This window comes from Anolis carolinensis, chromosome 6, assembly GCF_035594765.1.
Source record: "Anolis carolinensis isolate JA03-04 chromosome 6, rAnoCar3.1.pri, whole genome shotgun sequence".
Taxonomy (NCBI): Eukaryota; Metazoa; Chordata; class Lepidosauria; order Squamata; family Dactyloidae; genus Anolis; species Anolis carolinensis.
Window position 1 is genome coordinate 60,137,166 of NC_085846.1, and position 17,272 is coordinate 60,154,437.

Here is a 17,272-nt window from a genome sequence, read left to right on the forward strand (position 1 = left end):
TAGTACAGCTCACCATTTCCTTGTGCCTCAAAAAGCATGAAATCTGTTTTTAATAGAAAGGTATTACAAATGGGAAAACCACAAAAACAAGCACAAAGTGATCACTAATTGGTTTAAGGATGCCCTTAATCATGGTATCAGTCAGTCGTCTGACAAATGGTTGTGGTATAATGAGCAGGCCTTTAAAATAGCCAAAGGGGAAGAACTCAGAGCTCCAATTTTCCCCCATAATTCACTATCCAACCTTATGGTCATGCTACTCCAGCTGTTTCCTCTAATCAAATCATCAACACACCACCTCTCTCTCAATCTCAGTCTCTGTCTCTATATATGTGTGTGTAGACACACACACATATACATACACTAGTCATCGCAAAAATAGAAGATCCTCAATAATTGCTAATGCATTTCTGTTCAAGATGCCCAGGTTATCTTTCTCTGCTAATCAGTTCTGCTCTCCACCATTATACCATTCATGACAACTGCTGTCTGTGCTCAAAGAGAAAATGCTTCTAATATTTGCAGTATTTCAGAGTCTATTTCTCTAACGCTCTTACAGATCTCAAACGCGGAACTTGTTTCCAAAAGATACCAAATCCATCTGAACAAATTTTACAGGAACTGAGGAAAAACATGTTGAGGGTATGCAGTCTTTTGCAATAAAAAGCCATTTTCCAAGCCATGCACCAAAATGATTTGATAAATTTTTGATAGATTTGAGCAGCAAATAATATTCTACTCCTAGACAACAATGTGCTGATTAATTTTTTTCAATGTGCTTTTTTTTTAATTTGGTACTTTTTGGAATAAAGAAAGAATTACAATGTTCTTTGTACTTCTCCAGTGAGTACCACTATAGCCTTAGGCCCCATCTACACTGCAGTGTAAAATCCATATTATCTGCTTTGAACTAGATTATATTAGTCTACACGGCCATATATTCCAGTTCAAAGCAAATAATCTGGAGATAATATAGCAATGTAGATGTGGGCCTTAGTTCATGGAAAGTCTCTCCTAGGCCCTTTCTACACTGCCATATAATCCAGATTATCAAAGCAGATAATCCACATTATCTACTTTGGATTATATGAGTCTACAGATTATCTGCTTTGAACTGGTTTTTGGCATAAAAACCAGTTCAAAGCAGATAATCTGGATTTTATATGGCCGTGTGGAGGGAGTCTTACAGTAGATAATAAAGGATCTTCTGTTGTGAAATCATCCTGCCTCCTTTCCAAAATTTTACAAGGAAGTTCTGGCATCATCATCTTCCATTTCGAACCCTCCAATGTTTTCCTATTTTTTGTTCAGTGTTCTCTCTTACTATAGAAAATTCATTTTGAAAGAAAATATGAAACTGGTGTACAATAGTATTTCAGCTTTTATCATGAGGAATAGGCATCACGATTATTTCATTACTTATTCATCTGCTGCGTTCATATTCCAACTGTTCTCCAAAGAACTCAAGGTCCTCATCTCCATTATTGTCCTGACAATCCTGTCAGATGGGATAGGCTAAATAGAGTGGGATGAAATCTCCTTATCTTGAGATTTTTTAACAGAGGCTGGATGCCCATCTGTCGAAGATGTTTTGATTGTGTATTCCTGCATGGCAGGATATTGGACTGGATGGTCTTTGGGGTCTCTTCCAATTCTATTATTATTATTGATACAAAGACAAGTGTTTAGGACTGTGTGATTTATTATTATTATTATTATTATTATTATTATTATTATTATTATTAATACACTGCTTTTTCTCTCCACAGGGAGACTCAGCCAGGATCTACCTTGGCCTACATTTCCAAGGATCCACTCCCAGGTTATCTTTTTATCCCAGATCATTTGGCAGTGTAGACTCAGGGCCCTTCCACACAGCCATATAACCCAGAATATCAAGGCAGAAAATCCCACAATATCTGCTTTGAAGTGGGTTATCTTGAGTCCACACTGCCATATATTCCAGTTCAAAGCAAATAATGTGGAATTTTATTCAGCTGTGTGGAAAGAGCCCCACGTCAAAGAAGATATTGTGGATTATCTGCCTTGATATTCTGGGTTATATGGCTGTGTGGAAGACCCCTCATATAATCCAGTTAAAAGCAGATATTCTGTGATCAGATCCTGGGATACAGGGTTCAGATCCAGCATCAAAGTGGCTATAATTCTAACAGCACAAAACAATTCTAACAGCACAAAACAAGACAGACATAGTTTATCTTGCTATAAGAATTAAAGATAAATTAATCTCACCTTAGAAGAATCACATTGTTTGACATAAAGGCTCCAATTGTCACATCTGGGGAAGAAAGTGGATGGATTATAACATAATCAAGTGTGAGCATGAAGTATCCTTACCCACAATGTATTGTTAAATACAAGTCCTTCTGTAATATCATGTTCCACTGTTAACATACATATATTTCATTATAAAATATATGTATGTAACAGTAGAACATGATACTGTTAAGTATCACAACATACTTTTCAATGCTTTTTAAAATTCACATCATTTGACTTCTTGGTTTTTATCTTTTTGCTGCAGATTGCTTAATTAAGAGCAGAAACACATTTATTTTTACTCAGAGCTGTTCTAAACTTAAAAACTGTATACAGCTACCAAGGAAAAAATAAACATGTTCAGGAAACGGTCTATTTTTTTAAATGGAGATAACAAAGAAATATGGAAGGATGTACATCCTTGGACTTTTGATTAGTAAATTATACATTCTTCCACTCATGTTATATCTCAATTGGTATTAATATGCTTGCTGGTGCTCAAAACGTACCTGGGTAACCATTTCCATCCATATCAACACCTCCTGAAATTGACTGGCCAAACATCTGCAGTCTTGGACTTAACTGTTTTCCAGCTATTCTCTGTAACAGACAACATAGGACTGGAATCAAAAGACCCAAGCAAAAAGGACTGTACCATTTTAAATGCTTAAGGATGAATGAGAAATTTATTTATATTTGTTTCTGATATGAATTACCAAATGATGGAAATCTCATATCCGGGATGGAAAGATTTTAAGATATTAATTTTTTTTAATGAAGGCAGGGAGAACTGAAATTAGCAGATCCATCAAGACCCCAGGACCTGAATGCTAAACTCTGAGGCCCCTTCTACACTGCCATATAAAACATATTATCTGCCTTGAACTGGATTATATGACAGTGTAGACTCATATAATCTAGTTAAAGCATTATATGATAATCTGGATTACATGGCAGTGCAGATCCAGCCTAAGAAGTCTGTCTTTGAACCCCTATATATTCAACTATGCTGGTGCTCAATAGAGGCCTAAATCCAATTGTATGTTTTAGGGAAGGAATCCCATTTTTTTTACTTGAGAAGCTTGGCATCAGAATACATGTACTGCAAGCAAGTAGGACATGTTTATTTCTATGCTAGAAATATCTTATGATGAAATTTTTTTTGATGGATTTACCAATGTTTGCAGTTCTCTTCATACTGTGGATGGAAAGATCTTAAAGTTCTTTTAAAAAAGAGAAAACTTAACCAAACAAGTTTACTATTTCTGCTTACAACACTGAATGTGATGAAAAATCTGAAATGACAAAATTATCTTGATATTGAATTGCATAGTGTTCCAGGCACAATGTCCAGGTCTCACTGATGACTTAGAGATAAGTGTAACATTAGTTCTAGTCAGTTAATAAGATTTTTTTTGCTCACAATTAACTCGATCATATTAATTTAAACGAGTCTAGACAAAATTAATGTTGAAGTAAATATTAAGAAATTGATAGCTATGCATACATATTTTAAACCCAAGTGTTGGAGGCAAAACATGTTACTGCATCTGAGGGAATATTAGGAGGAGGAAGGTGGCAAGAGGATCGTTCCACACATCGGTCACACTTATATTCCTTGTGAATAGTGATGAACCCTTCCTCACTACTCTACAATCCCCACAAATATATAACATATAATCCCACCAGTGAAAAATTCAGCCAATTTGAAGTGAGTGAAACAACACGTTCTTAATTTGGAAACGTCACACATGATATGTCTTAAGATACTAAACTTAAATAAGAGTAAACATGTGCTCTGTAGGAAGCTCCTAAAGGCACTTTCACACTATACAATTACAGTGGACCCTTGGTATCTGCTAGGGTTTGCTTCCAGGGTTAACTTGCTGTGGATGCCCAAATCTGTGGATGCTCAAGTGCTACTATATACAATGACAGAGTAAAATAGTGTTCCTTATAGAAAATTGCAAAATCAAGGTTTGCTTTGGGAATTTTTTTTAAATTCCAGCTGTGGATTGTTGAAACTGTGGATACAAAATCAATTTATTTATTTATTTATTTATTTAACTTTTATACCGCTCTTCTCCCCCAGGGGGACCCAAAGTGGTCTTACATAATGGCAAGATTACTGCTACATATAGTACAAAATATAGTAAAAACCAACATTTGTAAAACACACTTAAAAACCAATATCATACCCAATTAAAACAGTAAAACACTGTGTGACCGTTACAACAGGGCCAGTAGCATTGGGCCAAACGTCAAAGCCAGTCTGTATTTGACTTCACATTAATCCAATGAGTACATCAGGTTATATCAACTCGTGTCCTAGAATGGGCCAAATGCTTGGTCCCACATCCAGGTCTTCACCTGCTTCCTAAAAGACATGAGTGAGACATAATCTCCCTTGGCAAGGAGTTCCACAGCCACGGAACCACCACCGAAAAAGCCATGTCTCTCATCCCCGCCAAACGCACCTGTGACAGCGGCGGGACCGAGAACAGGGCTTCATTCGAAGATCTTAATCTGTGGGGCGGCTTATAGGGGGAGATACGTTCAGAGAGGCAAGTTGGACCAAAGCCGTTTAAGGTTTTGTAGGCCAAGGCCAGCACTTTAAATTGTGCCCGGAAGCTAATAGGCAGCCAGTGGAGCTGCTTCAACAGAGGAGTTGTATGCTCCCTGAATGGTGCTCCAGTTAGTAACCTGACTGCGGAACGCTGGACTAGTTCCAGCTTCTGAGCAGTCTTCAAAGGCAACCCCACGTAGAGTGCGTTGCAACAGTCCAAACGAGATGTAACAAGAGCATGGGCCACAGTGGCCAAGTCAGGCTACCCAAGGTATGGGTGCAGTTGGCGCACAAGTTTGAGTTGTGTGAAGGCCCCCCGGCCACCGCCGAAACCTGGGGTTCAAGACTCAGTGATGAGTCCAGGAGGACACCCAAACTGCGAACCTGCGCCTTCAGGGGGAATGCAACCCCATTCAGCACAGGATGTAACCCTATACCCTGTTCGGCCTTACGACTGACCAGGAGGACCTCTGTCTTGTCTGGATTCAACTTCAATTTGTTCACCCTCATCCAGTCCGACACAGCAGCCAGACATCAGTTCAGTATCTGGACAGCCTCCTTGGAAGCTGGAAAAAAGGAGTGATAGAGTTGGACATCATCTGCGTACAGATAACACCGAACTCCAAAACTCCGGATGATCTCACCCAGTGGCTTCATGTAGATGTTAAACAACAAAGAGGACAGTACTGAACCCTGTGGGACTCCACAAGACAATGGTTGTGGGGTCGAACAGCAGTCCCCTATCAACACCTTCTAGGTATGGTCCTCAAGGAAGGACTGGAGCCACTGCAATGCAGTACCCCCAAGGCCCATTCCCGAGAGGCGACCCAGAAGGATACCATGGTCTACGGCAGGGGTCCCCAAACTTTTTAAATAGGGGGCCAGTTCACGATCCTTCGGACTGTTGGAGGGCCGGACTATAGTTGGCCACCGAGCAATAATAATAATTAACAACAAGAACAACAACAATAATAAAAAAGAGGGTTGGAAGAGACCCTTTGGGCCATTGAGTCCAATGCCCTTCTGCCTTTGTGCACCGAAAGCACAAGCAAAGCACCCCTGACAGATGGCCACCCAGACTCAATGTTGATAATAATAATAATAATAAAGAGGGTTGGAAGAGACCCCTTGGGCCATTTAGTCCAACCCCCTTCTGCCTCTGTGCACCAAAAGCACAAGCAAAGCATCCCTGACAGATGGCCACCCAGCCTCAATGTTAATAATAATAATAATAATAATAATAATAATAATAATAATAATAATAATAATAATACAGGGTTTTGGAACACAATACTCCTGACCTCACAATCGTGTTAAAAAACAAAGTATGGATTGCTGATTTTGCAATACCAGGTGACAGCAAGATTGAGGAGAAACAACTGGAAAATCTGACACGATATGAGGATTTAAAGATCAAAATACAAAGACTCTGGCACAAGCCAGTCAAGGTGGTCCCAGTGGTGATCGGCACACTGGGTGCAGTGCCTCAAGACCTTGGCCTGCACTTAAACACAATCGGTGCTGACAAAATCCCCACCTGCCAGCTGCAAAAGGCCACCTTACTGGGACTTGCATGTATTATTCGCCAATACATCACACATTCATAGACACTTGGGAATATGATCCAGTACAACAGGCAGCAGAGTGTCTGCTGTGGACTCATCTGGTTGTGTTTCAAATAATAATAATAATAATAATAATAATAATAATAATAATAATAATAATAACAACAACAACAACAACAACAATAATGGTTGTAAGAAAAGAAGAGACCCCTTGGGTCATTTAGCCCAACCCCCTTCTGCCCTTGTGCCATGGGGGCCGGATAAATGGCTTCGATGGGCCGCATCCGGCCCCCGGGCCTTAGTTTGGGGACCCCTGGTCTACGGTATCGAAGGCCGCTGAGAGATCCAGGAGAACCAGCAGGGACACACTCCCCCTGTCCAGCTCTCTGCGGAGATCATCCACCAAGGAGACCAAGGCCGTCTCAGTTCCATGCCCCAGTCTGAAGCCAGACTGTGCCAGATCCAGATAATCAGTTTCTTCCAAGAATCCCTGGAGTTGCGAGGCAACCACACATTCCATGACCTTGCCCAAAAAGGGAAGACTGGAAACAGGCCGAAAGTTATTCCAATTAGTGGGGTCAATAAAGGGTCAGCTCTATGATTCCCTTTAACTGCTATGGCTGCATCAATGAAATCCTGGGATTTGCAGTTTATGAAAGGATGTTTAGAATTCTCAGCAAGAATTCCACAGCATGCAACCATGGTAATTACAGTGGAATCATAGTGCTATAAAGACATTGTGTGACATGCCCTAACAAGACTACTGTCTCAAGACCCAGAATAGAGATGGTCAAATTTATTTAGCCTTTCTTTGCATAACAATTTGGCGAATGGACTGCTTCATTTCAACTGATTAGCACAGTCCACACCAAAGGCAGCCATACAAAACCCCACAGACTAGGGGTCCCCAAACTAAGGCCTGTGGACCAAATGCAACCCTCCAAGGTTATTTCCCTGCCCTAAACTTTAGACTTAACAGTTCCTTTAAGTCTGAAACAACTTGAAGGCACACAACAACAATCCCAAGTAACTTGACCATAACATCAGCCAAAATCAGGCCCATACTTCCCATCACTGGTACGTTTATGTTGGTTAAAATTGTTCTTCATTTTAAATATTGTAAAAATATGTGCAATGTGCATAGGAATTTGTTCATGTTTTTCTTTCATACTATAGTCTGGTCACCCCAATAGCCTGAGGAGCCACGAACTGGCCCTTTGCTTTAAAAATTTGAGGATTCCTACTCATCATGATCATCACCATCGGCTATCACTCATCACCGCATATGATTGACTTTCAAGTGTAGAGTCTTGATGGTGGGTGACTTTAGAAATCTATTCTGGACCCCTACCATAGACCATGGTGTCTCCATTGGAAGGAAGTCTCATTCAACTCCAATTTAGTGACAAATCAGTCTAGCAATATGTGCACAGGCAAATATTAATTGACTGAAACAAAAAATATCAAGTACAGTACTATTAAAACATGCCAACAGTGGCTTGAAAATTAACTGGAAAAGGCAAAATGCAAACTTAAAAGAAATGAGTTCTTAAGCCGCCTCTCTGAAAAGGAAATAAAGAAAACCTTTGGAACTGATAGCATGAGGCAACAAAAGGCAGCTAAATTCCTCAAATTACAGCTCCCCAAGAGAATGGGGGTATGCTTTTGCGGGCGTCCCTATTAGGGTGGCAATCCAGGGCTATACATATCCCACAGACATCTGCAGGCGATTAGAGTATAAGGATTGGAGTATAATGCAACACAGCTTGGAGGGCTGTGAACAAAACCAATGGTCCTGAAACCGAGCTTGATAATATTTAGTTAGCATCCAGATTTCCATGCAAGCCAATCAGGGCACCTCAGCTGTACTCGGGTCGATCTTGCTGTTGCTGAGATAAAAATCCGCATTTTAAACACATTAGTTTAAAAGTGTCCCTTGATCTAAACATATGCCCATTTTCTTCTCACTGTGTTGTGTGGAAGAGATTGAGAGAGGGAAATGCATCACCAATTGAAAGTAATGGTAATAGGACACAAAGCCTTTCACCTCAAGGTTACTGGTTCAAACAGAGGCTAGGTAGACAGACGTGACAGATTAAACATCTGAAAACTGTTTAATGGATTCCTAAGCAGAATGAATGGCTAACCTTCCAACCTATACTATGAGAACAGCAATAAAATAGAGCTCTTAGCACTGTGAACCAGAAAAACAGAGAGAGAGAGATTAAGGGAAAATGTAATGGAAAAGTGTTGGCAGGAACCTACATTGAAGAAGATCTCAAAAGCCAGACTAATCTGATGAGAGACAGCAGTCATCTTGACTGCTTCCTAATAGGAATTTGACTCCTTAGGAAACTCCTATATGACCTCAACTATGTAAAAGGAAACAAATAGCATCTATCTATTCAGATCAGGACATTCTCAAACAAAACATCAGGATGTACTTGCATTGGTTCAGCTGTTCCACAGCCTCTCTCTAAAAAAAGGGAAAAAAATCCTACATATGCCACAAATTATCACTTTTAGAAAATATCATAAAAATGGATTTAGTTTGCATTCTTTTCCCAAAAAAAATCAACTTAATGCCATCTTAATACCATCAGCACTCTGCAGAACTAATCGCCTACAGATTAGTTTGAGCATCTGAAGTGTAACTACTAAAACTCTGACTTAGCATCCTCTATACAGACTCCCATCCAGAAACAAACAAAATATTTACATGATGTATTTGAAACAGTTGGAAAATAAAAAATAAGTCTGAGACCATTTCTTATTTTCCCAATGTGCAAAAACGTATCCACTACTCAGCCTGAAACAAAAGCTCTGGCTGTGGTCTACTAATCTATGACATGGACTACAAAGCTGGGGTTTGTTACTTTTTTGAACTACCATTCCCATAATTCTTCCACCAGCATGGTCAGTGATCATGGTGGCTGGGGGAGCCTGGGTGCCATTGACTATAATGCAATTTCCCCCAAGCTATGATAAACTGGTGTATTTCTACTGAAGGAACATGCCATTGCAACAAGGAGATTTGGAGAAATAAACCACACATTCCTTAGAAATGTGCAGTTTTATAGCATGTTTTAATTCTAAACTGGTGCAAGAGTACTGAAGTAGGTGTAAAGAACTGATTGTTAGTAGCTTGAGAATGGAATGAGTTTTAAATGGCTTTTATTCTTTCTGACAACAGCCAATGAAAGTTGACCTTCTGAGGTTGTATGGAATGTTTTACATGAAAACATCATGCCAAAATTTATTCTGTTGCATGGGGTTAGTGAGCAGAGCCTGCAATTATTCTCCTGGTTGCAGAAATATTTATTTAAGAGCACATCTCCCCTTATAAATTTAAATCACATCCAACTATGCATAACCGATCTAAAAAGGATTTTAGAAAGAATTCAATTCATCCATGTTACAATGTGTCATGTTCCATAAGGTCACAAATAGAGCGAGAACTTCACTGCATTCTTTCAGAAATTTTGAAAATGCCAGCCTTTGGTAATAATAATATAATATAATAAATACTTTATTTATAGACCATCCTCTCTCCCAGAGTTTTTAACTATGAATTTTAAATTCACATTTTATGTCCGTTGTATTTTTGTTGTGACTGCGCCTTCAGGGATTATGGTTGATGGGGATGGAATTCGAAGAGGAAGAAAAAACCCTCGTGATGAGGGTTCACTGGAGGAGTTGCGCAGGAAGCGACTTAGAGAGCTATATGGGGGATCTTCTGAGGAAGATTCAGATGGGGAGATGGATGCTGAGGAACAGGTGGTGGCTGGGGAAGCGGGCACTGAATGGGCACAGCCACCGGAGATGTCTGGGGATTTGGGGTCTATGGATACTTCTGAACCTGGGGTTTCTGCAGGAGCTGATCCCAATTGGGATGCTTGGAGAAGGGAGGATGGTTCTTTAAGTGTTCATGGGGCTAAGTGTGGGCAGGATGATTGGGACTCCGACAAATTGCTAGCTACTCCAGATCCACGAGCTCTAGCTGTGTGGAGCTCAGACTCTGAGTAGATTTGGGACACCTGGTGATTGGGTGTGAGTGTTTGGTCACTCAGGAGGAAGGGGAATAAAATGGGAATGTTTGGCCACTGCACTTTGCGTGTGGCAAGGTGTTGCTGAGGCGCCATTGGGATCTCTGTGTTTCCTTGAAGACTGGACTTGGACTATGATTTGAATCTGCTGTTATCACCTAGCTTGGCTCTCGCTGTGTCTTATCGTGGACCTGTTTTGGATGACTGCACCCTCTTCAGACCTTGGATCGGAATTTGACCTTGCTACTGCCTTCGCCCTGTGATTGATGACTACTATCGGCTTTTGACTCCTGGCTTGCTCTTTGGACACCGCTGTTATCTCCTGACCTGACCTTGGAATCCCGGACGACGTCTTTTCACCATCCTTTTGGAGCCTTTGGCTTTATCCACATTGTGGAAGCAGTCTACTGCATTCTTAGTTTGTTTGTTTCCTGACCAATTTGGTGTTTTCTTTTGGGAACTGTTCCTTTGAAAACTACAGAGCCGGCTGGCAGGGCTTGGACTCAGAAAGTGCAGTTTGCACTAAGTTTGTTTAGCTTTGTTTTTACCTGCTTGTGTTGCTGAATTATATTTTTGTTTGAACTGCTCTTGAAGCACTGATAGTGAAGTGTTTCAAGGTTTTTTCTGTGTTAACATTACTTTTTGGCTTATCTGCTGAATAAACTCTATTTTTGTTCGCTAATTGGCGTCTGACTCTTGACAATTTTAATCTTTGTTCCATGTATATTAATATGTGCATTTTATAGAAATACTAGCTGTGCCCGGCCACGCGTTGCTGTGGCTTAGTCTGGTGGTGTTGGTCAGTCTACATTAGGTTGTATTTATGTTGTGACCTCCACCCTTCTTTATACTCACATTAGTAGTATTATTTGAAGTCTGTTACCTTCTTCAATGTTTGTGTTGATTGATAATTGCTTGAGATCCCTGTTGTCTTTGGTTTGTTGTTAATCGTGATGTATGCTTCTGCTGAGTGTGGTTTATATTTTTATTGTGGTAGAATAGTCTTTTTTTTTTGGCCTGTGTAGGTGTTTATTATTATTGTTGTTGTAGTGGTGATGAAGGTTGGATAAGTTAGATGCTACTGTATTGTTTTTTTGGAGGCCCAGTGTAGCACTGACTGGCCTCTCAGCTTCAGTGCCTGGCTGTTTCTTGCCTGTGATGGTGTTGATTCTTATTGTTGTTGTTGTCATTTTTATTATTGTAATTGTTTTTTTTGGAGGTCAAGTATGAATGTAGGGATTGGGGAGGTAGATGAGCAGTGGGCCCGGATTGTGGTTTTGTGGTGTGGTTGTGTTGTTACAACCTGGAGGCAAGGCTTTTGCATTGTGTTGTCATGTTTTGTATTTCTGGGGTGTTTAATTGTGTGCCAAGTTTCGTATTTCTGGGGCATTTAGTTGTGTTGTTATAGTCACCATGCATTGTTGTGAGTTTTATGGGTCCGGATTGTGGTTTTGTGGTATGGTTGTGTTGTTACAACCAGGAGGCAAGGCTTTTGCATTGTGTTGTCAAGTTTTGTATTTCTGGGGCGTTTAGTTGTGTTGTTATAGACATGATGTGTTGTTGTGAGTTTTGTGGGTCCGGATTGTGGTTTTGTGGTGTGGTTGTGTTGTTGTAACCGGGAGGCAAGGCTTTTGCATTGTGTTGCCAAGTTTCGTATTTCTGGGATGCTTAGTTTTGTTGTTATAGTCACTGCCCCCACAACTTTATCCTTTTATATATATAGATGTTTTATTATATGCTTTTATTGAATGTGTTTGATGATGTATTTTAACTGTGTTGTGCCCTGCTTTGCGCTTTAAAAATAGGTGGGTAATAAATAAAAATTATTATTATTATTATCATTACTACTACTACTACTACTACAATTATAGGTGGATACCTTTCAGACTAACAAACAAACTTTCATATCCGTGAAACTCTGTCAGGGAGTTAACCTTCGATCTGTTTCTTTAATTAGCACAAAAGGAGTTGATTGACTGCCACATTTATGAACATCAGCCTAAGCAGATGAATAGATATAGAGATGCAGTGTTGCACCAATGCAGTGTTGCACCAATATTCAAGACATAGCGTCTTGAATATCATTGAACACGTGACATTTAGGCCTCATCTACACTGCCATATAAAATCCAGATTATATGCTCTGAACTCAATTATATAGCAGTGTAGATTCATAGAATCCAGTTCAAAGCAGATAATGTGGAGTATCTGCTTTGATAATGTAGATTATATAGCCGTGTAGATCCAATCTTACTTCTTAGTTAAACAACAGAAAGCAATTTATCCCTTTTCAGTATATAACAATGTAGGGATTCACTCTTGAGCTATACAGTATCTGGCCACCAAATGACATTTAGATCTGCCTGACCTAATGCGCCCAGCACTTACCATGGAATATTGAGGTACAATGCCACCTGTGTATCCATGATAGATGTAGACTGCTCCAATGTAGTTGTCCTCTTTAGGGGCACCAATGGCAACATCTAGTTAAACAAGGAAAAGTAAATCATGTTAAACCAGACAACTTCACACTTCTTTCTGTCCTTTTCAGTTATAAAGAAGGCTCTTGCCACAACTAATCATCTTTAATTTAAAGATAAAAGCCACTGGATGAGTGGTTGCCAGCCCTAGAATACATTGCTTCCTTTAATGAGTAGCTGATATTAAAGGGAAAAGCCAAGAAGTATATTTTTACTACTAATAAGGAACATATGCTTGGGTTCTACAACTAACACCAGCCATGTGCTAGAGAATCACTCTGAAGTCTTTACATGGCTTATGCAATTCAAGGGTAGATACTTTTTTAAAAAAAATGTTGGATCCAAAACTTTCATGTAAAATTGCATTTTAGGGCCCTTCTACATAATCCTATAACCCAGAATATCAAAGCAGAATATCTGCTTTGAAGTGGAATATCTGAATCCACACTGCCATATATCCCAATTCCAAGCAGATAATGCGGGATTTTATTCAGCTGTGTGGAAGGGGACGCAGACACCTCTGGAAACTTGTTACACAAATAAACACATTTCACTTCTAGCATTCATAGATTTAGAAGACTTTCATGGTGCTTCCAAATAATAAAGTATGCACAAAACAATATGCACATTTTAAAATGTGAAGAGTTAAAATATACAATGTGGAGAAAAAATATATGCAAACACACTTTAGAATAATGAAGAAGGTTGTATAGAAGAAGGTTCACATTTTTGTGGAAATTAGGAAAAGTATGTAGAATGGGCAGAAATTTCAGTACAGGAAGCAAACATACAATCTCACAATTCACGTTACAGGAAGAAAATTCAGATGGTATTTAGAAAAATTCATCAAACTAAAGACCCAAGATGTTTTCACCTCCTTATCCAAGATAGAATTTTGGAGCAAAAGCCATACATCCAGAGCCACTGAAAATCTATTCAAAATGTTAGATTCACAAAGAGGATCCCATATCATGTTCCCCTTAGGTGGAATGCTTAAAATAATGATGCCAAACTAAGATGTATGGATCTTCTTCAGGATGTATCAGAAACATGAATAGAACTGATAGTTGCAGAGGGCAAGCTACATGGCAGTGGGCGGTGACACTAGCAGAGGTTTTCTGAGAAAATGAGTACATCCAACTATAGATTTAATTCTGTTTGACACTTTAACTGGCTCAGTGCAAAGGGATCTTTGGGAGCGGGGGCTGTAGTTTTATAAGGTCTTCAGCCTTTTCTGACAAAGAGTACTGGTGCCTCACCAAACTACAGCTCCAGTGTTTCCATAGCATTGAGCCATGGCAGTTAAAAGTGGCATCAAATCGAATTGATTGCACTGGCATTTCAGCTGTCTTTTATTATCATTGCATAGTAGCAGTAAAGATGACAATACCTAGGAAAGTAGAAGGCAGTTGGAAAAGAGAAAGGCTACAGGCCCTTCCACACAGCCCTATATCCCAGAATATTAAGGCAGAAAATCCCACATTATCTGAGTGTGGACTCAGATAACCCAGTTCAAAGCAGATATTGTGGGATTTTCTGCTCTGATATTCTGGGATATAGGGCTGTGTGGAAAGACCCTACATTACAGATCTATGTTGGTCTATGACTATAATAAAGATAGATAGATAGATAGATAGACACACACACACACTACAAATGCTTTATCTCAATCAAAGAAGCCATGGTCCTAGATTTGCAAAAAAATAAATAGGGCAGTTCACACTTGGGACTCTCTGAACCCTCTTTTTCTTAGGATCACCATAAGCCAAAGTAGACTTGACAGTAAAGAACAACAGCAACAAAGTCTATTAAAGGTAGTCCCCAAGTTATGAACAAAATAGGTTTTGTATTGATTGATTGATTTATTACAAACATTTATATCCCGCCCTTCTCACCCTCGAGGGGGGACTCAAGACGGCCTTACAGTTAACATCATTAGAACATTGTAATTTTGTTCTTAAGTTGAATTTGTTTGTAAGTCATAACAGGTACATTTTTAAAGTGTAACTTCAACCAAATATTTTATATATACATATACATGGGTTGTGGTAGCTCAGTGAGTTAAACCGCCAAGCTGCAGAACTTGCTGATCAGAAGGTTGGCAGTTTAAATCCACGGGATGGGGTGAGCTCCTGTTGTTAGCCCCAGCTTCTGCCAACCTAGCAGTTCCTGCTTAGGCAGGAAAGTAATGGCGCACCATGCAGTCATGCCGGCCACATGACCTTCAAGGTGTCTACAGACAATGCCAGCTCTTCGGTTTAGAAATTGAGATGAGCACCACTCCCAGAGTTGGACTCGACTAGACTTAAGGTCAAGGGGAAACCTTTACCTGTTATATTGCCTATGTATAGCATAGGGGAGGGTTAACACCCCTGTGATTTTTGTTTTGTTGTCTGTGCCCCTGTTCAGAAGATTTCACCTCACTTTCTGTAACTATGATAATTGGATTTTGAAAAATTTGGTTTGTTGTGAAAAAGCTCCAGTGGATACACCCTTTCTCCATGATTTCCCACTGAAGGCGTAGATTTCTCACACTTCCTGTTGTCTCACCCCCATTCATAACCATGAGTAGTTTGTAAGTTGTATGTTTCTAACTTGGAGACTGTCAGTACTTATAACTGTTATATGCTCTATTAATCTCTATGTGTTTCTTGTTAGAGCAAGAACAAAGGGTCACATGCGAAAGAAAACATACTAACCTGGGAATCCATCATCGTCCATATCCCCCAGGGAAGCTATACTTTCTCCAAAGTGTGCATTGTAGGCATTGTCACCATTCAGGGCAAGCTGCTCTTCCAGGACTCCCTAGCAAACAGGAAATAGGACAGGCTAAGAAAAATAGAACAAATGTGGAAAGATGTGTGGTCTCTTTGTTGAAACATATTCATGCACATGTCCCTCAGGAAGCACCTGGAGCGTATCTGGAGTAAGACTCCTGGGCTCCTAACCAAACCTTTAGTCAATGCAACGAAACCTGTGTATTCTAAAAAAGGAAATACTGCACTTAACTGCTCTTGACAATGAAACAAAGTTTGCTAACAAATGGCAAACTGTAACCTTTCCCCTACCTCCAAAATCTTGAGTCAGCAGAAAAATACCGAACAATTGAAACATTAGCCAGTGGTACTAAATTATTTCTATTCCTGCTCAAAAGACTTCCTGAGATGAAATAATAGAATACTATATATTTGGTGTTCATAACAACAAGGCCTCTGCACTTAAGTGACTTTAGCTGTCAGAATTATGAAATCACTATGTTTTGAGCAACTGAAAAGATATGCACCAATGAAGCTGAACAACATATTAGGTTAAATTGTTTTTTATTTAAACAGATGTTCAGAAGATCATGTGTCATTTGCCATCTGAAAAGAGCCATCCCTTTCTGTGAAAAAAGGGAATGAGAAGGACCTCTTCTATAATAGTTATGGAATCTGCAACATCTTTTAAAAAAACATTGAAAGCATATGCAGATAAGACAACTGGACTGATAAACAGCGCAACAAAAATGTTTATCAGCTGAGGCTGCAATCCTATACACTGTTACCTGAGAGTCAGCCTTACTGAACTAAACAGGGATTGCTACTTGGTAAACATGTATAAATGCTATATGTTTATTTTAAAAATGTCTGCCAGTAGTTCTTTGCCATATCCATAAAACTTAGGCCCTTCCACAAAATCCATTGAACTGGATTATATGGTAGTGTGGACTCAGATAACCCAGTTCAAAGCAGATAATGTGGATTTGTCTGCTTTGATAATCTGGATTACACGGCAGTGTAGAAGGGCCCATAGCAGAACAAGGCCCCTTCTACATTGCCCTATATCCCAGGATCTTATCCCAGATTATCTGTTTTGAACTGGATGACTACACTGCCAGGTAATCTGGGATAAGATCCTGGGATATAGGGCAATGTAGAAGGGGCCTTGTTCTGCTATGGTCTTGACCTATAAAGCCCTAAACGGTTCTGGCCCAATTTACTTATCTGAACGTATCTCCTCATATGAGCCAGCTAGATCCCTAAGATCATCTGGAGAGGCCCTGCTCTCGGTCCCACCTGCCTCGCAGGCGCGGCTGGTGGGAACGAGGGACAGGGCCTTCTCGGTGGTGGCTCCCCGGCTGTGGAACACCCTCCCCACAAATATCCAACAAGCCCCAACTCTTCTGGGTTTCAGAAAGGCTGTGAAAACATGGCTGTGTGCACAAGCTTTTAACGAGTAATATGATAACGTCGACATGGTCCGGTTGAAGGCTGAAGCATGAGGTTTTTAGACAAATGGATCTAATTTACATATGTTTTAATTTTTATAATGTATTTTAATGATGTATTTTTATAG

At 39.8% G+C, this 17,272-nt stretch overlaps 1 protein-coding gene across 1 annotated transcript in view; it reads right to left on the reverse strand.

The window, feature by feature from the left end:
• The window catches only part of itga9 (integrin subunit alpha 9), a 404,663-nt gene that overhangs the window by 307,302 nt on the left and 80,089 nt on the right, over window positions 1-17,272 (reverse strand). The window contains exons 10-13 of the mRNA XM_008112818.3: window positions 15,637-15,742; window positions 12,846-12,940; window positions 2,790-2,880; window positions 2,254-2,299 (exon numbers count right to left, since the gene is read on the reverse strand). Coding sequence (XP_008111025.1) covers window positions 2,254-2,299; window positions 2,790-2,880; window positions 12,846-12,940; window positions 15,637-15,742 — 338 coding nt within the window. The remainder of the gene's footprint in view (window positions 1-2,253; window positions 2,300-2,789; window positions 2,881-12,845; window positions 12,941-15,636; window positions 15,743-17,272) is intronic.